This window comes from Procambarus clarkii, chromosome 26, assembly GCF_040958095.1.
Source record: "Procambarus clarkii isolate CNS0578487 chromosome 26, FALCON_Pclarkii_2.0, whole genome shotgun sequence".
Taxonomy (NCBI): Eukaryota; Metazoa; Arthropoda; class Malacostraca; order Decapoda; family Cambaridae; genus Procambarus; species Procambarus clarkii.
The window spans coordinates 26,905,846-26,932,270 of NC_091175.1; the positions used below are offsets into that span (position 1 = coordinate 26,905,846).

At 46.3% G+C, this 26,425-nt stretch overlaps 1 protein-coding gene across 1 annotated transcript in view; it reads left to right on the plus strand.

Annotated features, from left to right (window-relative positions):
• Nucleotides 1-16,657: 16,657 nt before the first annotated feature.
• Nucleotides 16,658-26,425, plus strand: part of LOC123756931 (micronuclear linker histone polyprotein-like) — a 40,671-nt gene continuing 30,903 nt past the window's right edge. The window contains exon 1 of the mRNA XM_045740341.2: nt 16,658-16,742. Within this exon, the coding sequence (XP_045596297.2) occupies nt 16,658-16,742 (85 nt within the window). The remainder of the gene's footprint in view (nt 16,743-26,425) is intronic.

Here is a 26,425-nt window from a genome sequence, read left to right on the forward strand (position 1 = left end):
ATGCAGAAGTGCTGGTATATGACAGGAGAAGTGCAGGTATATGACAGCAGAAGTGCTGGTATATGACAGCAGAAGTGCAGGTATATGACAGCAGAAGTGCAGGTATATGACAGCAGAATTGCAGGTATATGCCAGCAGAAGTGCAGGTATATGACAGCAGAAGTGCAGGTATATGACAGCAGAATTGCTGGTATATGCCAGCAGAAATGCAGGTATATGACAGCAGAAGTGCTGGTATATGACAGCAGAAGTGCTGGTATATGACAGCAGAAGTGCAGGTATATGACAGCAGAAGTGCTCGTATATGCCAGCAGAAGTGCTGGTATATGACAGCAGAAGTGCTGGTATATGACAGCAGAAGTGCTGGTATATGACAGCAGAAGTGCAGGTATATGACAGCAGAAGTGCAGGTATATGACAGCAGAAGTGCTGGTATATGACAGCAGAAGTGCTGGTATATGACAGCAGAATTGCTGGTATATGCCAGCAGAAGTGCAGGTATATGACAGCAGAAGTGCTGGTATATGACAGCAGAAGTGCAGGTATATGACAGCAGAAGTGCTGGCATATGACAGCAGAAGTGCAGGTATATGACAGCAGAAGTGCAGGTATATGACAGCAGAAGTGCAGGTATATGACAGCAGAAGTGCTGGTATATACCAGCAGAAGTGCTGGTATATGACAGGAGAAGTGCTGGTATATGACAGGAGAAGTGCTGGTATATGACAGCAGAAGTGCAGGTATATGACAGCAGAATTGCAGGTATATGCCAGCAGACGTGCAGGTATATGACAGCAGAAGTGCAGGTATATGCCAGCAGAATTGCAGGTATATGCCAGCAGAAGTGCAGGTATATGACAGCAGAAGTGCAGGTATATGACAGCAGAAGTGCTGGTATATGACAGCAGAAGTGCTCGTATATGCCAGCAGAAGTGCAGGTATATGACAGCAGAAGTGCAGGTATATGACAGCAGAAGTGCTGGTATATGACAGCAGAAGTGCAGGTATATGACAGCAGAAGTGCTGGTATATGACAGCAGAAGTGCTGGTATATGACAGCAGAAGTGCTGGTATATGACAGCAGAAGTGCTGGTATATGCCAGCAGAAGTGCAGGTATATGACAGCAGAAGTGCAGGTATATGCCAGCAGAAGTGCTGGTATATGACAGCAGAAGTGCTGGTATATGACAGCAGAAGTGCTGGTATATGACAGCAGAAGTGCAGGTATATGCCAGCAGAAGTGCAGGTATATGACAGCAGAAGTGCAGGTATATGACAGCAGAAGTGCAGGTATATGACAGCAGAAGTGCTGGTATATGACAGCAGAAGTGCTGGTATATGACAGCAGAAGTGCAGGTATATGACAGCAGAAGTGCAGGTATATGACAGCAGAAGTGCTGGTATATGACAGCAGAAGAGCTGGTATATGACAGCAGAAGTGCTGGTATATGCCAGCAGAAGTGCTGGTATATGACAGCAGAAGTGCTGGTATATGACAGCAGAAGTGCTGGTATATGACCTACCTTGAGGTTACCTTGAGGTGCTTTCGGGGCTTAGTGTCCCTGCGGCCCGGTCGTCGACCAGGCCTCCTGGTTGCTGGACTGATCAACCAGGCTGTTAGACGCGGCTGCTCGCAGCCTGACGTATGAGTCACAGCCTGGTTGATCATTTATCCTTTGGAGGTGCTTATCCAGTTCTCTCTTGAACACTGTGAGGGGTCGGCCAGTTATGCCCCTTATGTGTAGCGGAAGCGTGTAGAACAGTCTCGGACCTCTGATGTTGATAGAGTTCTCTCTCAGAGTACCTGTTGCACCTCTGCTTTTCAACGGGGGTATTCTGCACATCCTGCCATGCCTCCTGGTCTCATATGATGTTATTTCTGTGTGCAGGTTTGGGACCAGCCCCTCAATTATTTTCCACGTGTAAATTATTATGTATCTCTCCCGCCTGCGCTCAAGGGAGTACAGGTTTAGGCTCTTTAGTCGGTCCCAGTAATTTAGATGTTTTACTGAGTGGATTCTAGCAGTAAAGGATCTCTGCACGCTCTCCAGGTCAGCAATTTCTCCAGCTTTGAAAGGGGCTGTCATTGTGCAGCAGTACTCCACTCTAGATAGCACAAGCGTTTTGAAAAGTATCATCATCGGTATAGCATTTCTAGTGTGAAAAGTTCTTGTTATCCAACCTGTCATTTTTCTTGCAGTTGTGACGGCTACTTTATTGTGTTCTTTAAAGGTAAGGTCTTCCGACATGAGTACACCCAGATCCTTTACATTGCCTTTTCGTTCTATGTTATGATTTGCCTGAGTTTTGTACGTGGTTTCTGTTTTTATATTTTCAATTTTTCCGTAGCGCATGAGCTGGAACTTATCCTCGTTAAACACCATATTATTTTCTGTAGCCCATAGAAAGGCCTGATCTACATCTGATTGGAGGTTTGCCGTGTCCTCTATGTTGCCAACTCTCATGAAAATCCTAGTGTCATCTGCAAAGGATGATACAGTGCTATAGGTTGTGTTCTGGTCTATGTCCGATATGAGGATGAGAAAAATTACTGGAGTAAGCACAGTGCCCTGGGGGACTGAGCTCATCACGGTTGATGGGCTGGATTTTATTTTGTTGACTATAACACATTGGGTTCTGTTAGTCAGGAAATTGTAGATCCATCTGCCTATTTTCCCGGTAATTCCTTTTGAACGCATTTTATGTGCAATAACACCATGGTCACATTTATCAAAGGCTTTTGCGAAATCTGTGTAAATTACATCAGCATTTTGTTTGTCTTCCATAGCATCTAATGCCATATCATAGTGGTCCAGCAACTGCGACAGGCAAGAGCGCCCTGTTCTGAAACCATGTTGTCCGGGGTTATGGAGATGCTGTGATTCCATGTATTTTGTGATCTTACTTCTTAGCACTCTCTCAAAAAATTTTATGATGTGCGATGTTAGTGCTATCGGTCTGTAATTTTTTGCCTCTGCCTTATTTCCTCCTTTATGGAGTGGTGCTATCTCTGCTGTTTTTAGTATGTCAGGGAGAACGCCAGTATCTAGGCTTTGTCTCCACAGAATGTGCAGAGCCTGCGATAGTGGTTTTTTACAGTTCTTGATGAATATGGAGTTCCAAGAATCCGGGCCTGGTGCAGAGTGCATAGGCATACTGTTTATGGCTTCTTCAAAATCTAGTGGGGATAGGGCGACGTCTGATATATGATTTGATGTTGGTATCATATCCATGAAAAATTCATTTGGGTTATCAATCTTTAGTGCATTTAATGGCTCGCTGAAAACAGAGTCGTACTGCTTCCTCAGTAACTCGCTCATTTCTTTGTTGTCATCGGTGAAAGTTCCATCTCCCTTTCGCAGGGGCTCGATACTAGATGTGGTTTTTGATCTTGATTTTGCATAGGAGAAAAAATATTTCGGATTTCTCTCTATTTCACTGATGGCCTTTTGCTCTCTTTGCCTCTCCTGGGTTTTGTATGATTCTTGTAGCTTGAGTTCAATTGTTTCTATTTCTCTACCTAACCTTCTTCGCCGTTCTTGAGATAGGGTGCGACTCTCAAGTTGTTCCGCGATTCGTTTTCTTCGCAGCAGAAGTGCTGGTATATGACAGCAGAAGTGCTGGTATATGCCAGCAAAAGCTTCCAGACTATTCAAAAGCCAATGGCGAAACTATATTAGCATGGTGTCTGCTAAGTGGTCTGGTTTCTGACAAGATTGCCTTACCAGGTGGGTACTAGCTGCCTCTCCTCTTCCGTTCCAACTCCCTCTTGGAGATCCGGGACTGTTGGTAACTCCGCGAGCAAGTGTAGGTAAGGTGTTGGAACATATGCCAGACACACAGAGATTATCACACGCTTTAGTTATTAGTTTACTGTGAGTGACAGTGGTTGTAAATCTCTTGCTGTGAGTAACAGTGGTTGTATATCTCTTGCTGTGAGTAACAGTGCTTGTAAATCACTTGCAGTGAGTGACAGTGGTTGTAAATCTCTTGCTGTGAGTGACTGTGGTTGTTAGTCTCTTGCTGTGAGTGACAGTGGTTGTAAATCTCTTGCTGTGAGTGACAGTGGTTGTTAGTCTCTTGCTGTGAGTGACAGTGGTTGTATATCTCTTGCTGTGAGTAACAATGCTTGTAAATCACTTGCTGTGAGTGACAGTGGTTGTAAATCTCTTGCTGTGAGTGACTGTGGTTGTTAGTCTCTTGCTGTGAGTGACAGTGGTTGTAAATCTCTTGCTGTGAGTGACAGTGGTTGTTAGTCTCTTGCTGTGAGTGACAGTGGTTGTAAATCTCTTGCTGTGAGTGACAGTGGTTGTAAATCTCTTGCTGTGAGTGACAGTGGTTGTTAGTCTCTTGCTGTGAGTGACAGTGGTTGTATATCTCTTGCTGTGAGTAACAGTGCTTGTAAATCTCTTGCTGTGAGTGACAGTGGTTGTATATCTCTGGCTGTGAGTGACAGTGGTTGTATATCTCTTGCTGTGAGTGACAGTGGTTGTATATCTCTTGCTGTGAGTGACAGTGGTTGTAAGCCTCTTGCTGTGAGTGACAGTGGTTGTATATCTCTTGCTGTGAGTGACAGTGGTTGTAAGCCTCTTGCTGTGAGTGACTGGTTGTATATCTCTTGCTGTGAGTAACAGTGGTTGTATATCTCTTGCTGTGAGTGACAATGGTTGTTAGTCTCTTGCTGTGAGTGACAGTGGTTGTATATCTCTTGCTGTGAGTGACAGTGGTTGTATATCTCTTGCTGTGAGTGACAGTGGTTGTATATCTCTTGCTGTGAGTGACAGTGGTTGTATATCTCTTGCTGTGAGTGACAGTGGTTGTATATCTCTTGCTGTGAGTGACAGTGGTTGTATATCTCTTGCTGTGAGTGACAGTGGTTGTATATCTCTTGCTGTGAGTGACAGTGGTTGTATATCTCTTGCTGTGAGTGACAGTGGTTGTATATCTCTTGCAGTGAGTGACAGTGGTTGTATATCTCTTGCTGTGAGTGACAGTGGTTGTTTGTCTCTTGCTGTGAGTGACAGTGGTTGTAAGCCTCTTGCTGTGAGTGACAGTGGTTGTAAGCCTCTTGCTGTGAGTGACAGTGGTTGTAGGTCTCTTGCTGTGAGTGACAGTGGTTGTATATCTCTTGCTGTGAGTGACTGGTTGTATATCTCTTGCTGTGAGTGACAGTGGTTGTATATCTCTTGCTGTGAGTGACAGTGGTTGTTAGTCTCTTGCTGTGAGTGACAGTGGTTGTAAATCTCTTGCTGTGAGTGACAGTGGTTGTAAATCTCTTGCTGTGAGTGACAGTGGTTGTAAATCTCTTGCTGTGAGTGACAGTGAATGTGAGTGTCGCGGAAGTAGCTAAATCTATATAAGAAATCATTGATATACATAATTTCTAAATTCAGATGTCGAGAATTCTTAATTTTATTGATGTAAATTAGACACATCTCCATTGTCATTGGAAGTGTGAGTCTGCTGTCCTTGTCTCCTACAGCTGCTGAAGCTGGAACACTGCAAGTCTGCTGTCCTTGTCTCCTACAGCTGCTGAAGCTGGAACACTGCAAGTCTGCTGGCCTTGTCTCCTACAGCTGCTGAAGCTGGAACACTGCAAGTCAGCTGTCCTTGTCTCCTACAGCTGCTGAAGCTGGAACACTGCAAGTCTGCTGGCCTTGTCTCCTACAGCTGCTGAAGCTGGAACACTGCAAGTCTGCTGGCCTTGTCTCCTACAGCTGCTGAAGCTGGAACACTGCAAGTCTGCTGTCCTTGACTCCTACAACTGCTGAAGCTGGAACACTGCAAGTCTGCTGTCCTTGTCTCCTACAGCTGCTGAAGCTGGAACACTGCAAGTCTGCTGTCCTTGTCTCCTACAGCTGCTGAAGCTGGAACACTGCAAGTCTGCTGTCCTTGTTTCCTACAGCTGCTGAAGCTGGAACACTGCAAGTCTGCTGTCCTTGTCTCTTACAGCTGCTGAAGCTGGAACACTGCAAGTCTGCTGTCCTTGTTTCCTACAGCTGCTGAAGCTGGAACACTGCAAGTCTGCTGTCCTTGTTTCCTACAGCTGCTGAAGCTGGAACACTGCAAGTCTGCTGTCCTTGTCTCCTACAGCTGCTGAAGCTGGAACACTGCAAGTCTGCTGGCCTTGTCTCCTACAGCTGCTGAAGCTGGAACACTGCAAGTCAGCTGTCCTTGTCTCCTACAGCTGCTGAAGCTGGAACACTGCAAGTCTGCTGTCCTTGTTTCCTACAGCTGCTGAAGCTGGAACACTGCAAGTCTGCTGTCCTTGTCTCCTACAGCTGCTGAAGCTGGAACACTGCAAGTCTGCTGGCCTTGTCTCCTACAGCTGCTGAAGCTGGAACACTGCAAGTCAGCTGTCCTTGTCTCCTACAGCTGCTGAAGCTGGAACACTGCAAGTCTGCTGTCCTTGTTTCCTACAGCTGCTGAAGCTGGAACACTGCAAGTCTGCTGTCCTTGTCTCCTACAGCTGCTGAAGCTGGAACACTGCAAGTCTGCTGGCCTTGTCTCCTACAGCTGCTGAAGCTGGAACACTGCAAGTCTGCTGTCCTTGTTTCCTACAGCTGCTGAAGCTGGAACACTGCAAGTCTGCTGTCCTTGTCTCCTACAGCTGCTGAAGCTGGAACACTGCAAGTCTGCTGGCCTTGTCTCCTACAGCTGCTGAAGCTGGAACACTGCAAGTCAGCTGTCCTTGTCTCCTACAGCTGCTGAAGCTGGAACACTGCAAGTCTGCTGGCCTTGTCTCCTACAGCTGCTGAAGCTGGAACACTGCAAGTCTGCTGGCCTTGTCTCCTACAGCTGCTGAAGCTGGAACACTGCAAGTCTGCTGTCCTTGACTCCTACAACTGCTGAAGCTGGAACACTGCAAGTCTGCTGTCCTTGTCTCCTACAGCTGCTGAAGCTGGAACACTGCAAGTCTGCTGGCCTTGTCTCCTACAGCTGCTGAAGCTGGAACACTGCAAGTCTGCTGTCCTTGTCTCCTACAGCTGCTGAAGCTGGAACACTGCAAGTCTGCTGTCCTTGTCTCCTACAGCTGCTGAAGCTGGAACACTGCAAGTCTGCTGTCCTTGTCTCGTACAGCCGCTGAAGCTGGAACACTGAAAGTCAGCTGTCCTTGTCTCCTACAGCCGCTGAAGCTGGAACACTGCAAGTCTGCTGTCCTTGTCTCCTACAGCTGCTGAAGCTGGAACACTGCAAGTCTGCTGTCCTTGTCTCGTACAGCCGCTGAAGCTGGAACACTGAAAGTCAGCTGTCCTTGTCTCCTACAGCCGCTGAAGCTGGAACACTGCAAGTCTGCTGTACTTGTTTCTTACAGCTGCTGAAGCTGGAACACTGCAAGTCTGCTGGCCTTGTCTCCTACAGCTGCTGAAGCTGGAACACTGCAAGTCTGCTGGCCTTGTCTCCTACAGCTGCTGAAGCTGGAACACTGAAAGTCTGCTGGCCTTGCCTCCTGCAGCTGCTGAAGCTGGAACACTGAAAGTCTGACGTAGAATTCCCCAAGAGATCCCAAGCTGCCAGCCGTCAGTAATGTGAAAGTATTGAGTGTACCGATTCCCTGCTGAGAGCGACGCGGTTCAATATATGAATGGAAGCTCAAACTGATCGCTGATAACTCTATCGCTCCCTGGAATGCGGCCAATGTGTCTGTCAGTCTAATGACGACAACGTAACTCCCAGGAACACTTTATTATTTCTAAAGCATTAATATCACGTTTTAGCGGATTTTGTGACTTTTCATAGGAATGGTTGAAGTCTCTTTGATCTGTAAAGAAAACGGGAGAACTCACATCACAAAGGGATCCCAACCGACTTCCTGATTCTTGTGAGACGATGGAAAATATTTCTTGGAAGGTAAAATGGATTTTTTTTTAAACTTTCAAGAATGAAATATTTGTTAATTTTTATTAATTTAAATTTCGAATACATATGCTTCGGCAACTGTTTTAATTGAGACTATATGGAGTAGCTGAAGGTGCACGGGGTCTATCTCCCTTCCTCTCTCTCTCTCTCTCTCTCTCTCTGTCCCGATCTCTTTGTAACACCATAAAGGTGTTTTGTATTTAATATATTAATATATACATAGTACATGAGTCTGTCAGACAGGATTGAGAGGCGTGAGGGTGCCTGAGCCATACTCACACCTCTAGAGTGTTAATGACGACAAACTGACCAGTGGTCAGGTCGTGTGACTTCACCTTCCTTCTGCTAAGCTAATAATTGCAGCCAGGTAGCCAAGTGTGTATTTCAGACAAGCCGCTGGTTAAGGTGTGGTTGGTAGAGAGCCTAAGGCTATGTTACTTGTGGGCGGGGTTTAGCTCCCAGATTCGCAATAAATACCTAAGGAACTGTACATTCGAGTGGACAGCATCAGCAGAGAACAGAACAGAGAGGCTGGACGATTGAACAGCAGCCGGTCCAGGCTGTCAGACTGGGTGGGGATTCTGCCTATGAACCACTTTCACTCTCTCTCTATTCAACTTAAGCTCGGTCCTTGGTGAGTGAACGTTAAGGTGACTTATGTCGTGTTTCCCAAACTTGAGGTGTTGTGTGATTATCAGGGGCAGACAGCAGTAGTGTCTTCAAGGTCTTGTGTAATGGCTTATATTGTATAGTAATCCTGACATAGTGAATATTAAGTTAAAATGCTTGAATTATGATACTTATCATGTTAAATATACTTGATTAACTTACTGTTTAATCTGACTTTAATTGTGTTCCCTAGATCTTGGATTTTCTGATATATTGCAAACTAGAGTGAGTAGCACTCCTGAGTTCACCGACTTGAAGAATATGAGTACATGCTTACAACAGATAATAAATGATACATGTTAACATTTGATAACAGTTTAGAGTACAGACAAGTTCCATTTCTTGTATTGTATGTAATGAACTAGAATGGATGGTGGCAGCATACCTCTACCTTCTACTTCTACCCTCTACTTCTACTTCCTACTCTCTGTCCTCTCCCTCCGCCTCTTTTCAAACGTTCCCTTTCACCTGACTACACTTCTCGTCGCTACTCCCAGACTCCACACCTGACCCCTCCCACCTCCCTTCTACCTCTCTCACTCCAAACCCTCACCCATTACTTCATTTTCTCTCCATTTCGTCCCTTTTCTCACTTTCCCACTTTTTGGGGAGCCGGTCGGCCGAGCGGACAGCATGCTGGACTTGTGATCCTGTGGTCCTGGATTCGATCCCAGGCGCCGGCGAGAAACAATGGGCAGAGTTTCTTTCACCCTATGCCCCTGTTACCTAGCAGTAAAATAGGTACCTGGGTGTTAGTCATCTGTCACGGGCTGCTTCCTGGTGGTGGAGGCCTGGTCGAGGACCGGGCCGCGGGGACACTAAAGCCCCGAAATAATCCCAAAATAACCTCAAGATAACTTCCCTTACGTTACATCTCTCTCCTCCCTCTCTCCCTCCCTCCCTTCCATTATCCTTCCCTCCCACCCTTTTATTCTCTCTTCCTCCCCCTCGTCCCTCTTGTTCTTTTCCTCCCGTTCTCTTTCCCTTCTCTTTCTCGCTCCCTCCCTCCCTCCTTCCCTCTCTTTGTCTTTCTCTCCCGTTCTCTCTACCATTATCTCTCTTTCTCAACATGCAATATACGTACCAACAAATATACAACCTAACCACAACATTATCTTTCACAAATCACCATGGAAAGTTAGGTGAGACCAACAGGAGTCCGGCTGGCCTCCAACCTCGGACACACACACACATTCTCCCTCATAGAGATCCTTGTCTTTCTTTATATTTAGCACAACGACACAAACACTGTTTACCACTACCTCATGCTCGGGCCTCAGTGCTGCTTCCTCTTGGTCAAGACATTTATTATGTATATATATTACCTTTCGGTATGTACTCACCTAATTGTGCTTGCGGGGGTTGAGCTTTGGCTCTTTGGTCCCGCCTCTCAACTGTCATTCAACTGGTTTACAGATTCCTGAGCCTACTGGGCTCTATCATATCTACATTTGAAACTGTGTATGGAGTCAGCCTCCACATCACTGCCTAGTGCATTCCATTTATTAACTACTCTGACACTGAAAAAATTCTTTCTAACGTCTCTGTGACTCATCTGGGTACTAAGTTTCCACCTGTGTCCCCTTGTTTGTGTTCCACCCGTGCTGAAGAGTTTGTCTTTGTCCACCCTGTCAATTTCCCTGAAAATTTTGTAGGTGTTATCATGTCTCCCCTTACTCTTCTGTTTTCCAGGGACGTGAGGCTCCTTTAGCCTTTCCTCGTAGCTCATTCCTTTCAGTTCCGGGACGAGCCTGGTGGCATACCGCTGAATCTTCTATTTGTCTTGTGTTTAACTAGGTATGGACTCCAGGCTGGAGCTGCATACTCCAGGAGTGGTCTTACATAAGTGGTATACAGGGTCCTGAACGATTCCTTACATAAGTTTCTAAAGGCAGTTCTTATGTTGGCCAGTCTAGCATATGCCGCTGATGATATTCTTTTGATGTGGGCCTCTGGGGACAGGTTCGGTGTGATATCAACCCCCAGATCTTTCTCTCTATTTAACTCTTGCAGGATTTCACCTCCCAGATGATACCTGGTGTTCAGCCTCCTGCTCCCTTCACCTAATTTCATTACCTTACACTTTCCTGAGTTGAACTTGAGCAGCCATTTTCTAGACCATTCCTCCAGTTTGTCCAGGTCATCCTGTAGTCTCTGTATCTTCGTCCGTCTTGATTCTTCTCATAATTTTTGCATCATCAGCAAACATTGTCTATACCCTCCGAAAGATTGTTTACATATATTAGAAACAGGATGGGTCCAAGTACTGAGCCCTGTGGGACTCCGCTGGTGACATCTCGCCACTCTGATGCCCCCCCCCCTCACCGTTACTCGGCTGTTTCCTGTTGCTTAAGTACTCCCTTATCCACTGGAGCACCTTCCCTTTTACGCCTGCCTGTTGCTCCAACTTTTTTAACAGCTTTTTATGGGGTACTGTGTCAAAGGCTTTCTGGCAGTCCAGGAAAATGCAGTCGGCCCACCCTTCTCTTTCCTGCCTAATTTTTGTTGCCTGGTCATAGAATTCTATTAAACCTGTGAGCCACGATTTACCATCCCTGAACCCATGTTGGTGGTGCGTTACAAAGTTATTTCCCTCAAAAGCTCTACGAGCCTTTTCCTCACGATCTTCTCCATCACCTTGCATAGTATACAAGTTAGGGAAACTGGCTTGTAGTTCAGTGCCTCTTGCCTGTCACCCTTCTTGTATATTGGGACTACGTTAGCTGTCTTCCAACTTTCTGGTAAGTCTCCTGTTTCCAGTGACCTGTTATACACCATAGAGAGTGGCACACTTAGTGCTTCTGCACCTTCCTTTAGTATCCATGGTGAGATTCTGTCAGGCCCAACAGCCTTTGTCACATCCAGCTCCAGCAGACACCTTTTGACCTCATCACTGTTGAGGTCAAATTCCCCCAAGGTTGCTTGGTTTGCCGCCTCCTCATTTAGTGCAGGGGCTACTCCTTGGTCTATTGTGAAGACCTGGAATCTCTTGTTGAGTTCTTCACACACCTCATAGTCATTCTCTGTGTATCTGATCTCCCCTTTTCGCAGTTTCATCACTTGTTCCTTTGCTGCTGTTTTCCTCCTGATGTGGCTGTAGAGCAGCTTTGGTTGGGTCTTGGCTTTACTCCCTTAGTCATTTTCAAACTGTCTCTCTGCTTCCCTCCACACTCTGAGGTACTCATTTCTGGCCCTCTGGTATCTCTACCAGCTCTCCGGTGTTCTGTTATTTCTGTAGTTTCTCCATGTTATTTTACTCAGTTGCTTCGCTACCTTGCATTTCTGGTTGAACCATGGGTTTTTCTGTTGTTTTTCGTTTTTCTCCTTTTGGACAGGGATAAACCTGTCTGCAGCTTCCTGGCACTTCTGGGTGACAAAATCCATCATGTCCTGCACATTCATGTCTCTAAGTTCTGTTTCCCATGGTATTCCCCTGAGGAAGTTCCTCATCTCTTCATATTTTCCTCTTCGGTAATTTAGTCTTTTTCCCTCCAATCCCATCCTTGGATTGGTTATCCCTACCTCCACCAAGTACTCAAAAGTCAGTACACTGTGGTCACTTATTCCTATGGGGGCTTCAACTTTGACTTCCCTTATTTCTGACTCATTTGGGGTGAATATCAAGTCGAGTCTAGCTGGTTCATCATTGCCTCTCACTCTTGTGGGTTCCTTGACATGCTGGCTCAGAAAGTTCCTTGTTGCCACTTCCAAGAGTTTACCTCTCCACGTATCTGCACCTCCATGTGGGTCCCCATTCTCCCCGTCTATTTTTCCATGGTTGAAATCGCCCATAATTAAGAGTCTTGAACCATTCCTGCAGGCAACGGAAGCTGCTCTCTCTTTTTTTTTTTTTGAGATATATACAAGAGTTGTTACATTCTTGTACAGCCACTAGTACGTGTAGCGTTTCGGGCAGGTCCCTGGAATACGATCCCCGCCGCGAAGAATCGTTGTTACAACCAAGTACACATTTTACTGTTGCGTTAAACAGAGGCTACCGTTAAGGATTTGCGCCCAGTAAATCCTCCACGGCCAGGATACGAACCCATGACAAAGCGCTCGCGGAACGCCAGGCGAGTGTCTAACCACTACACCACGGAGACTGTGACTCTATTATATTAATGGTTGCCATGTTATTCCTATCAAACTCCTGTCTAGGTCTTCTGTCATTTAGGGGAGGGTTGTAAATGACTGCCACTATTATCTTAGGTCCACCCATTGTTATAGTTCCTGTTATGTAATCTCTGAACCCTTCACAGTACAGAATTTCCTTCTCATCAAAACTCCAGTCCTTCCTTATCAGCAGGGCCACTCTTCCACTTCCTCTCCCTTCCCTCTCTTTCCTTACTACATAGTAGTCCTTTGGAAACACAGCATCTGTTATGACTCCTGACAATTTTGTTTCCGTGAGTCCTATTACATCAGGGTTTTCTTCTTGCTCCCTTTCTGCCAGTTCACTTGCTTTATTGGTAATCCCATCAATGTTTGAGTACATTACCTTGAAGCTCACTTTCTTATATCCAATTTCACCCTCACTCCCCACAAGTGTAGGAAGTTGTTCGATGGTCATTACTAATTGGGTAGGCTCATCCTCCTGTGAGGTAGTTGCCAGGGGTTCAGGGGGAGGTGGAGTGGGGGGATGGAGGGCTTAGGTCTTGCTCAGACCTGCCTGGGGCAGGAAGAAGCCCTGGGGGTGAGGGGGCAGGGATTGCTTGGGGAGAGGGCACGCCCTCCTGCGGTGTAGTTGACAGGAGTCTGGGGGGAGGTGGAGTGGGGTATGGAGGGCTTAGGTCTCGCCTGGGCCTGCTTGGGGCAGGAAGAAGACCAGGGGCTGGGAAAGCAGGGAATACTTGGGGTAAGGGGAGAGGGAGGATTTGGGTTTTATGATGTGCATTGTGCAGGGGCAAGGAAGGGTTTGTGCTGGGGCATAGGGAGGGGGGGCCGTATTGAGTGGTGGGCTGGGGTGTTGCTTTCCCCCCTGGGGTTCCTGGGTTGCTGGATTGAGGTTCCCCAATCCCCTCTGGGATTGCTGGGATGGAGGCTGAGGTTCCCTGGCTCCCTTCCCTCTCCTTGCGCCTTTTCCCTTGCATCTGCTGCCCTTACTATCTCGTCTCTGGTCATGGTCATCTGAACATATATCTTTTTGTAATTCCTTGCATACCTCAGTTTGCTCTTCTTTCGGCTGTGGGTATCAGCCGAATTGAAAGCAAAGGTTAACAGAGTGATCGAAACTGTGAACGCCAAGAAATTCAGACTCCACCTGCCAAAGATTATTGGAGAATACAAACCTGGGTATGCGTATGGAAATGTCAAGACACACAAGCCTGGAAACCCACTGCAGCCAATCACCAGCCAGATACCCACACCCACGTACAGACTGGTGAAGCGACTCAACGGCTTGCTGACTCCTTATTCCCTTGCGCCTTCAGCCTGAAGTCTCCAAAGGAATTTGTTGACTTACTGCGGGGAACACGGGCCACAGGGATAAGAGCCTCGTTGGACGTAGAACCACTGTTTACCAACGTACCTGTGGATGAAACAATCGGAATGATAGCCGACAGAGTGTATTGTGATCCGGCCTGTACTCCTCTTGACATACCAGAAAGCATTCTAAGGAAACTACTCCAAGCTTGTACTAAAGATGCACCCTTCTTGAGCCCGAATGGGCACATGTATAAGCAAGTAGATGGGGTCGCCATGGCTTCTCCCCTAGGTGTCCTGTTTGCGAACTTTTACACGGGTACCATTGAACAGAAGGTCTTAGTCGACATGAACTTGAAACCGGCCATATACTGCAGGTATGTTGACGACATTTTTATACAGGTACCTGATGTCAGACATCTGCAGGAGCTGAAGGAGGCATTTGAGCGGAATTCTGTGTTGCGTTTCACTTACGAGATGGAGAAGGATGGGAAGCTGCCCTTTCTAGATGTAACAGTCATGGAAAGGAGCGGAGGTTTCCACACTGCAGTCTACACTAAGGAAACATAGGAATGTGCCTCAATGCCAACAGTGACTGCCCAGACAGGTACAAGAGGAGTGTTGTTAACGCTTATGTCGACCGTGCTCTCAGTCACAGCTCAGGATGGAAGCAAGTCGATGAAGAACTCTGTAGGGTAAGGCAGGTCCTAGTCAACAACGGCTTCTCTAATGGTTTCGTTGAAGACATCATAAGAAGGAAGGTGAAACGCCATGCAACCTCTGAAGAGACAACTAACACAACACCTGTACCCCCTATTTGACTATTTTACTGGAACTTCTTTTCCACAGCTCATAAAACGGAGGAAAGGATCCCGAAAGATATTGTTAATAGAAACGTTATCCCTACAGACAAAAATCAGATGATACAATTGACGATTTACTATAAAACCCAAAAAACGGCCAACCTACTCATGAGAAACTCTCCAGACACAAAGCAGAATGCTTTAAAAGAGACCAACGTCGTCTATGCCTTCAAATGCCCACTTGGGGACTGTAAGCCCCAAAGAACTCAGAATATAGGCAAGAAAGCAACATCTCTTTCCAGGCGATTAACAATGCATAAGCAACAGGGCTCCATTAAGGAACATATAATCTCTTCCCACAACCAGACCATCACCAGAGAAGTCTTAACAAACAACACAGAAATCATCGATAGATACAGTGATAGCAGGCGGCTTGACATCTGTGAGGCACTACACATCAAGAAGTCAACACCAGCAATCAACAGCCAATTAATGCACAACTATATTCTACCCATTTCAAGACTCCGCTCCAATATAGAAGCATTAAGAAATATGGGCCAATAGGCCCTTTGCAGTTGCTTCCATTCTTCCCTTTAATTTACCCAATTTATACCCATTGCACCGTGTTCTGTCTTGTGTTGAAAGTTTTGTTCACCTCATCCAAAACTGTTGTAACATATCACCTCACCCAAATGAGGGTATATAAGATGAAAGCTGTTTAAATGATAGCATAGTAGAACTCTGTTTAGTGTTTGCAGGTTATAGTTGTGCGAGTGTAAACTAAAGTCTTTGAATATGTAATAAGTTATTACGAAATGATTTCAAGTGTCGAGTCAGACTAGAAATAAAAATTAATTTTAGAGAATTGATTTTTCAATTACCATCGACAGTGAAAAGAAACATAAGAAATATTGAGAAAATTCGTGTTAGAATTATTAATCTTACTTTTTGGTCATATTTAATAACATATGTTTATAAGAAAGACTGCTACCAAAATATACTAATTATATATATATATATATATATATATATATATATATATATATATATATATATATATATATATATATATATATATATATATGACCGAAAATGAATATGACCGAAAGGGTAAGATTAATAATTCTAACACGAATCTTCTCAATATTTCTTACGTTCTTCTTCACTGTCGAGGGTAATTGATACAGTAACTCTCCACAATTCATTCTTTTTATTCCTGGTCTGACGCCTGAACGCGTTTCGTAATTCCTATTTACATTTTTAAAGACTTAGTGTACACACAAAATTTATTCATACTTATACTCGTTTTGGATATGGCACAAAAGTTTTTGAATGAAAGACTGAATGACTCCTTCTGCAGCAGCATCGATTCTCTTGCCCCAGGGGTCATGCGTCTCAGACGCTATGGGAACAAAGGTGTATTGACCTTCCAATCGCCTGTATATAATTGATTTTGCTATTTCCCTGTGGTTGGCCGCCCCACCTGCTTGATCAGCACCGAAGTGTACATAGGTGTCAGCCAGGGTGGATACACACATGTAGTCCCACACCAACTGTTTGCCCCCTTTCCAGGAGTGTATGGTGATGCCATCCGGGCGAAGTGCGGGGAAATCTGGGTTTTGGTCTCCTAAGATGCGTGGTTCTCTCACCGCTGGGCACTGAGCTGAGGCGAGACTTCTCTTGATGATGTCATTGACCTCGTTATGGCTTGCATGCCAGCCCTTTGTGCTTCCACAATGCAACCCATGCAGTCCGTATTGGTCTGCTTCCACCCTGTTGCAAATACACTTGTATTCAGTGTGAATTGGGGCACCAAGGTGGAGGGCCACTGCTACATGAAGGGATTCTGGATCTAGATGCGTGCCCATTGCTGACATTAGTACTGCCAAGAGGAAGTCTCCGGCATGGGGGCACACACTGCTCTGAGGCTGGATTTCTCCTTGTCCGATGTTGCGGCGCTGAGCATGGCATCAGCTCTTTTTTCTACTAGTGAGTGGTCCCAGCCGGACTGTTTATTTTTTTGATGGTTCTATGATGGGTGCTGGGGCCGCAAGAGCTTCCCACTGATTTGAACATTCAGTGAAAGCAGGTTCGTGTATACCTGCTGAATTACTCAGGAGTTCAGGTAGGATATCTCTTACGAAATCGAGTGATGTATGGGAGGAGGAAAGGAAGGCTGGTAGAGCAATCTGGGAGGCTGTGCGGACACCAAGGCCACTGAGTTTTACAGGAAGGGTTGCTTGCTCCCACTGAGAGTAGTCCAATAGCAGGTTCAGGACTTTTACCAGCATGGACCTCAGAAGGGTGTCATACACATTTAATTTAGGGCTGTTGTAGGATGGGGAACTCCTCAGAAAGTAAGTCAACTTAAGGAGAGATAGGCATCTTGTGAGGAGGAAGAGAGCATTATGGGCATCGATCTTGTCAATCCTGTCCAGCATTCTCCTTAGATCAGTGATTTTTGCATCCAGAACCTCCTCAATGGGGGCACCCAGAAGGGTGCAGTCAGGTGACTCAACAACGAGAATATCTGGAAGAACATTTTTTATTTGGCCAGTGATGTCTGGGTTGCGGGAGACTATTTAGCATTTGGATGCATTGAGAATGAGGTCCAAGGCTCCAAGGTCTTGTTCCTGGATTTTCTTTATATCCTCCATAATGGTATCTGGGGGGCTTCAGCAGGAATACACGATCCTGCTTTCACTGAATGTTCAAATCAGTGGGATGCTCTTGCAGCCCCAGCACCCATCACAGAACCAACAAAAAAACACAAGCAGTCCAGCTGGGACCACCCACCAGTAAAAAAAAAATATCTGATACCATGTTCAGAGCCGCAACATCAGACAAGGAGAAAGCCCGCCTCAGAGCAATGAAGCCCCCCATGCAGAAGACATCCTCCTGGCAGTATCCATGTCGGCAATAGGCACGCGCCTAGATCCAGAATCCCTTCGTGTAGCAGTGGCCCTCCGCCTTGGTGCCCCAATTCACACTGAAAACAAGTGTATTTGCAACAGGGTGGAAGCAAACCAATATGGACTGCATGGGTTGCATTGCGGAAGCACAAAGGGCTGGCATGCAAGACACAACGAGATCAATGACATCATCAAGAGAAGCCTCGTCTCAGCTCAGTGTCCAGCGGAGAGAGAACCTCACCGAGGTCACAAGCACAACTCGTGACCTCGTATCCTAGGGGACCACAACCCGGATTTCCCCGCACTTCGCCCTGACGGCATCACCATATACTCCTGGAAGGAGGGTAGACAGTTTGTGTGGGACTACACATGTGTATCCACCCTGGTTGACGCCTATGTACACCTCTGAGCTGATCAAGCAGGTGGGGCGGCCAACCACAGGGAAATAGCAAAATCAGTCAAATACAGGCAATTGGAAGGTCGATACACCTTTGTTCCCATAGCATCTGAGACGCATGGTCCCTATGGCAAGAGTGCTTTGGGATTTCTCAAGGAATTGGGCTCCAAGCTCATTGACATCACCAGAGACCCAAGAGCTGCCAGTTTTTTGTTTCAGCGCCTCAGTGTGGCGGTCCAGAGGGGAAACGCCTGCTGCATCCTCGGTTCCTGTCAGGAAGCGGAGGAGCTTCAAGAGATCCATAACCTTTAAGCACTCTTTGTAACAACCAATGTACATCTTGTAACCTTCAAATATATATAATAAAGCAAAAAAAATACAAAAGGAAGGGGGTGGTAGGAGAAAAGTACACAGAAACTGTATTGGAGGGGACCTAAACATTCCCTCTAATGCGTTATGTGTGGTTTCCTCCGAGGCTAAGGGTCTCCCTTCTTCCAGGCAGAGGTGGTACTCCCTTCATATATATATATATATATATATATATATATATATATATATATATATATATATATATATATATATATATATATATATATATATATATATATGTCGTACCTAGTAGCCAGAACGCACTTTTCTGCCTACTATGCAAGGCCCGATTTGCATAATAAGCCAAGTTTTCATGAATTAATTGTTTTTCGACTACCTAACCTACCTAACCTAACCTAACCTACCTTTTTCGGCTATATAACCTAACCTAACCTATAAAGATAGGTTAGGTTAGGTTAGGTAGGGTTAGTTAGGTTCGGTCATATATCTACGTTAATTTTAACTCCAATAAAACAAAATTGACCTCATACATAATGAAATGGGTAGCTTTATCATTTCATAAGAAAAAAAATTGAGAAAATATATTAATTCAGGAGAACTTGGCTTATTAGGCAAATCGGGCCTTGCATAGTAGGCTGAGAAGTGTGTTCTGGCTACTAGGTACGACATATATATATATATATATATATATATATATATATATATATATATATATATATATATATATATATATATATATAATTACTTTCAATGCCTTTCATAGCCACTAGCGTGAGTGTCAGTATGTTATTACCAGAATTAGGCTGGGATATCGATACTTATGGCAGGGGGGGGGGGTGGGCTGCAGGTAGTGAATCCCCCCCAACGGTGAGCATTCGAGCAGCAAACTATGTGACCAGGAGCTGGTGCACACTCTCCAACACTTGCTCTACTATCAACGAACTCAGCCCGAGTGGGCTGAGACACTTCGAGCTCTGTGACTACCTCATACATTTACGAATATTGGGAGATATTCTTGTGCTCCTATCCTGAGTTTCCTAGTGAAGATTCAGTGGACCAGACTCGCGTTGTCCTCCTGATTCCATATATGACTAACCGTTCTGGGAGATGGAATGAGCTTACAGATAGCTCTTGATCTATAGTATGCAATCCTTCATATAGAATGGACGCAGCACATTACTGTGTGTACTTATGGTTAATAAAATATATGTAAGTGTTTGCGAGGGGAGTCCAATGTCCGTTTGTTTGAATATTTACAACTCACTCAATCTAGGTTTATATCTTTCAACAGTTTCTGTCAGTTTATAGGTCTATCACCCAGGCTCTCAGTGATACTAACAACACCTTTCATTTATTATTGTAAGTTGTGCGTATGTTCTTTGGCATAATTTGTTCCACACATATAATCTTTTTTTGTATGGTTCTGTCTTCATTGTTTTTTGTTTTTTCTCATCAGGGATTTCTTCTTAATTATCAACGCCACATCACCTGCGGCTCGTCGCTCTACTACTCTCCCGGGCTCGTTAAGCCTCCTAAAAATAACAAATTTCATGATCTGCCGAACCGCGTTGCAATCAGGGCACGTGCGTGTGTGCGCGTGTGCGCATGCGTATGCGTGTAATTACCTATGTGTAGTTACTGGATGAGAGCTACGCTACAGGTGTGTGTGTGTATACTCACCTAGTTGTGCTTGCGGGGGTTGAGCTCTGACTCTTTGGTCCCGCCTCTCAACTGATAATCAACTAGTGTACAGGTTCCTGAGCCTACTGGGCTCCATCATATCTACATTTGAAACTGTGTATGGAGTCAGCCTCCACCACATCACTGCCTAATGCATTCCACCTGTTAACTACTCTGACAGTGCAAACAAATTGTAATGTCTCTGTGACTCATTTGGGTGCTACGTTTCCACCTGTGTCCCCTTGTTCCTGTTTCGGCCGAGCCTAATAGTTTGTCTTTGTTCACCCTGTCAATTCTCCCTTTGCCTAATTTTATTACTTTACACTTACCTGAGTTAAACTTTAGTAGTCATTTTCTAGACCATTTCTCGAGTTTGTCCGGGTCGTTCTGTAGTCTGTCAATCTTCATCTGTTTTGATTATTCTTTTAATTTTTGCATCAGCAGCAAATACTGAGTGGAATGAGTCTATACCCCTATGGAAGATCGTCTACATATGTTAGTATATTGCTACTTAATCGCTATTGTTTATCGAATGATATAACGGGTAAAGAAAATAGTAAATGTGAAGAGAGAAGGACGAAGTAGGTGAGATGTGACAGAGTGACGGAGTGACGGAGCTTCCGGAGGTCCCGGCTCCAGGTGTTACGAGGATAAACACCTCTGAGACGAGTTTTAAACACGTGGTGAAAGACCCGTACGAGGAATATGATGATAGCAAAGTTAGAGAGGAAAGATGGAAGATTGGAGTAGGCGTCGCCGAGCAGGAGTTAGGGACCGGAAGACACACGGAAGATCATGTTGGAGATCTTGGCAATATTGGGTGCCTTGAGGCGGATATTTGTAGGAATATAAACGCGTGTAAACTGAAAAATAGGACGGATATTATTATTTGGGCGGAGAAAAGAAAAAATTCTTGAACATGTTATTGGAGGTTTTCCCAGATTAATAAGTGTGTAAAGATAAGTTGATGAACACAGTCAGGTGTACAGAGACAGTCAGGTGTACAGAGAATGTCAGGTGTACAGAGAATGTCAGGTGTACAGAGACAGTCAGGTGTACAGAGACAGTCAGATGTACAGAGACAGTCAGGTGTACAGAGACAGTCAGGTGTACAGAGACAGTCAGGTGTACAGAGAATGTCAGGTGTACAGAGAATGTCAGGTGTAGAGAGACAGTCAGGTGTACAGAGACAGTCAGGTGTACAGAGACAGTCAGGTGTACAGAGACAGTCAGGTGTACAGAGAATGTCAGGTGTACAGAGAATGTCAGGTGTACAGAGACAGTCAGGTGTACAGAGACAGTGAGGTGTACAGAGAGAGTCAGGTGTACAGAGAATGTCAGGTGTACAGAGAATGTCAGGTGTACAGAGACAGTCAGGTGTACAGAGACTCGCGGCTCAGCAACAAGCCTGCAGACTGACTCTCCAACATCCCGAGTGTGTTGATGTTGACTCATCACTAAAACACTCGCCATATACCTAAAAGCGCTTCAGTTAAATATTCAACAAACCCCATTCAACGTTGCAGTTCACACAAAGGTGATTAGCCTTTGAACATATGCTTTAAAACAACACACGAACTGCTTATATTTAAAGCTAATTTATGTTCCATTAACATACAAATAACTGAATACAACGCGTGGCACAGTTCCTCCTACCTGGTCTATTATAATTAGCTCCATGACATACCTGAAAAAAAAGAAAAAATATACAATTTGTAAAGAGTTTAAAATATTGTTGACGTCAGATAGACAATATTGTGATGATATTAATAACGTGTTTATTAGTCTATAATGCATCTCTTCGAGGCGGTCTCAGAATAACTATTAATAATGCATATCAAAATAGTCAGACGTAAGCCTAAATTAGCCTTTTGGGAAGGTCAAGTAAGCTGTTTGTGCTGGGAGGTGGGGCGTCTGGTGATGACTAACGCACGGCAAACACTGAGTATGATGTACAATCATTCATTAATTTGCTGAACACTCTCTCTCTCTCTCTCTCTCTCTGCCCAACCACTTGCGCTGGACGGTAGAGCGATGGTCTGGCTTCATGCAGGTCGGCGTTCAATCTCCGACCGTCCAAGTGATTGGGCACCATTCCTTCCCCCCCCCCGTCCCATCTCAAATCCTTATACATTCCAAGTGCTACATAGTCGTAAAGACTTGGTACTTTCATCTCATAGTTTCTCTCTCTCTCTCTCTCTCTCTCTCTCTCTCTCTCTCTCTCTCTCTCTCTCTCTCTCTCTCTCTCTCCCTAATGCCCTCTGTGACTGAATATTTCATATGTACTTCCCTACTTGAAGGAACGAAGGTTGAGCTTAAGCTTTGGGGCCCCGCTTCTTGCAACTGAAGCACCAGCTACCTAACCGTTGATTTCCTGCCATAAAAGGTTTTAATGTTTTCTGAACAATATTTATTAGTTCTTTACTTACCTTTACTCTCGTGACAGTGAGGAACTTTATAAAGTTAGTTTGCTTCACGCAAGTGTTTAGTTCCGCGTCACACATTCTCCTTGATGTATCATGTGTCTCCATGACTCATACTGCTTAATACATTGTTTGTCTCCATGACACATTCCCTTTGACACACTGTCACCTCCATGACATATTTAGTGACATTATTTGTTCCCTCCTGACACATTCCCCTTGACATATTATTGCGTACCTGGACCTTCTTGATGGGCTTCTGGGAGTTCTTGTACTCCCCCAAGCCCGGCCCGAGGCCAGTTTGGTTCACCAGGCTGTTGCTTGAAGCAGCACTCAGGCCCACATATCCACCACAGCCCGGTTGGTCCGGTATTTCTTGAAGAAAACTTGATTTTGTTATGTCATGCTGGACATAAAATGCTGTTGTATGTCAACCATTTGGACGGTCGGGGATTGAACGCCGACCTGCATGAAACGAGACCGTCGCTCTGCCGTCCAGCACTGCCTGTTAAACCAGGGATCAACCTAGTGTCCTGGGTGGGCTTAGACACCCGCCTCACATTCTCTCATGGATATATTTCAGTATTATTTCAGTGTGCATATCACCCCCTGTTTCTGCCTTCGTCCAGTTGCCTTGGATTCCTTTAGTCTGTTCTAGTATCTGTGCTTGCTTCTCAGCTCGTCTGGTCTAGTAGCTGTGCTTGCTTCTCAGCTCGTCTGGTCTAGTAGCTGTGCTTGCTTCTCAGCTCGTCTGGTCTAGTAGCTGTGCTTGCCTCTCAGCTCGTCTGGTCTAGTAGCTGTGCTTGCCTCTCAGCTCGTCTGGTCTAGTAGCTGTGCTTGCTTCTCAGCTCGTCTGGTCTAGTAGCTGTGCTTGCCTCTCAGCTCGTCTGGTCTAGTAGCTGTGCTTGCCTCTCAGCTCGTCTGGTCTAGTAGCTGTGCTTGCCTCTCAGCTCGTCTGGTCTAGTAGCTGTGCTTGCTTCTCAGCTCGCCTGGTCTAGTAGCTGTGCTTGCTTCTCAGCTCGTCTGGTCTAGTAGCTGTGCTTGCTTCTCAGCTCGTCTGGTCTAGTAGCTGTGCTTGCCTTTCAGCTCCACAATTAAACTGGGAGTGTACTACCACAGGACTTTCTTATAATTTTAAAACCTACACGCTGCTGCAGTCTGTCCAGTACACTATTGGACTGAGCCGTTGGTGTAGACACGGTGCTCTTGAGATCTTACATTTTCACGGCTCGGTCCAGTCGTCTACTGGACGGACTGCAACAGCATGTAGGTTTTAAAATTATATCGGAGAAAGTTCAGCGTTTTATGGAAATAATATTTGTACACAGACTGTCAGTGTTAGGTTCAACAACTGGCTGACCTCCACACAAACAGAACTAGCGGCACTACACCTTGCTACCTCTGCATTAAAAAGCACAGTAGGAAGAATAATATTTTGTGATTCAAAGTCTGCTCTTCAAGCAATTGAAAACGTCTCCTACAAGAACCTCTTACTAGAAATTATAAATGACCTTGAAGTTATCTTGAGATGATATCGGGGCTTAGCGTCCCCGCGGCCCGATCCTCGACCAGGCCTCCTTTTTGTTACACATCCCCAGGAAGCAGCCCGTAGCAGCTGTCTAACTCCCAGGTACCTATTTACTGCTAGGTGAACAGTGTTCAGGGTGGTTACCTTGAGGTTACCTTGAGGTGCTTCCGGGGCTTAGTGTCCCCGCGGCCCGGTCGTCGACCAGGCCTCCTGGTTGCTGGACTGATCAACCAGGCTGTTAGATGCGGCTGCTCGCAGCCTGACGTATGAGTCACAGCCTGATTGATCAGGTATCAGGTGAAAGAAACTCTGCCCATTTGTTTCCGCCTCCGCCGGGAATCGAACCCGGAACCTTATGACTACGAATCCCGGTCGCTTTCCACTCAGTCGTCAGGCCCCATTGACGGCTGGAGGGGCTAGCCATCAGAGGTGGAGAGTGGACCTAATCGCTGCACAGATTAAGGGGTTTCGAATCTTCTTTGTACAGATACCATCGCACATAAGTGTAACCCATCATAATGACACAGACATTGCAGCCAAATTAGCGTGTAACAACGATAAAGATGTATCCCCCATGTATCTTGTATCCCCATGTATCATTAGACCCATGTATCCCCCATCTCTGTTGACTAGACTACGTTACTACAACAACTGTGGCTCCTTCCCCACAATTCAGGGGCGTCTTCCCTACCACAGCTTAGTGGCCAGCCCTCCAACACAGCTTAGAGCTCCTACTCCCCCACAGCTCAGTGGCTCTTTCTCCCCAAAAGCTCAGTGTCTCCTTACCAACACCTCCGTGGCTCTACCCCCACCCCACCCTCCCCCCAACAACGGGGTGGTTTAATCTTACCTACAGTCCCGTGGCTCTTCCCCAAAGATCCGTGGCTTTTTCTCCCCCATATTTCCGAGATTCTTCCCCATCTAACATGAGGGGAGAGGAGGGGCTACACTCACCAGAGTGAGAGAGGGGCTACACTCACCAGAGTGAGAGAGGGGCTACACTCACCAGAGTGAGAGGGGCTACACTCACCAGAGTGAGAGGGGCTACACTCACCAGAGTGAGAGGGGCTACACTCACCAGAGTGAGAGGGGCTACACTCACCAGAGTGAGAGAGGGGCTACACTCACCAGAGTGAGAGGGGCTACACTCACCAGAGTGAGAGGGGCTACACTCACCAGAGTGAGAGAGGGGCTACACTCACCAGAGTGAGAGAGGGGCTACACTCACCAGAGTGAGAGGGGCTACACTCACCAGAGTGAGAGGGGCTACACTCACCAGAGTGAGAGGGGCTACACTCACCAGAGTGAGAGGGGCTACACTCACCAGAGTGAGAGGGGCTACACTCACCAGAGTGAGAGAGGGGCTACACTCACCAGAGTGAGAGAGGGGCTACACTCACCAGAGTGAGAGGGGCTACACTCACCAGGGAGGGGCTACACTCACCAGAGTGAGAGGGGCTACACTCACCAGAGTGAGAGGGGCTACACTCACCAGAGTGAGAGGGGCTACACTCACCAGGGAGGGGCAACACTCACCAGAGTGAGAGGGGCTACACTCACCAGAGTGAGAGGGGCTACACTCACCAGAGTGAGAGGGGCTACACTCACCAGGGAGGGGCAACACTCACCAGAGTGAGAGGGGCTACACTCACCAGAGTGAGAGAGGGGCTACACTCACCAGAGTGAGAGGGGCTACACTCACCAGAGTGAGAGAGGGGCTACACTCACCAGAGTGAGAGAGGGGGTACACTCACCAGAGTGAGAGGGGCTACACTCACCAGAGTGAGAGAGGGGCTACACTCACCAGAGTGAGAGGGGCTTCACTCACCAGAGTGAGAGGGGCTACACTCACCAGAGTGAGAGGGGGCTTCACTCACCAGAGTGAGAGGGGCTACACTTACCAGAGTGAGAGGGGCTACACTCACCAGAGTGAGAGGGGCTACACTCACCAGAGTGAGAGGGGCTACACTCACCAGAGTGAGAGGGGCTACACTCACCAGAGTGAGAGGGGCTACACTCACCAGAGTGAGAGAGGGGCTACACTCACCAGAGTGAGAGGGGCTACACTCACCAGAGTGAGAGGGGCTACACTCACCAGAGTGAGAGAGGGGCTACACTCACCAGAGTGAGAGAGGGGCTACACTCACCAGAGTGAGAGGGGCTACACTCACCAGAGTGAGAGGGGCTACACTCACCAGAGTGAGAGGGGCTACACTCACCAGAGTGAGAGGGGCTACACTCACCAGAGTGAGAGGGGCTACACTCACCAGAGTGAGAGAGGGGCTACACTCACCAGAGTGAGAGAGGGGCTACACTCACCAGAGTGAGAGGGGCTACACTCACCAGGGAGGGGCTACACTCACCAGAGTGAGAGGGGCTACACTCACCAGAGTGAGAGGGGC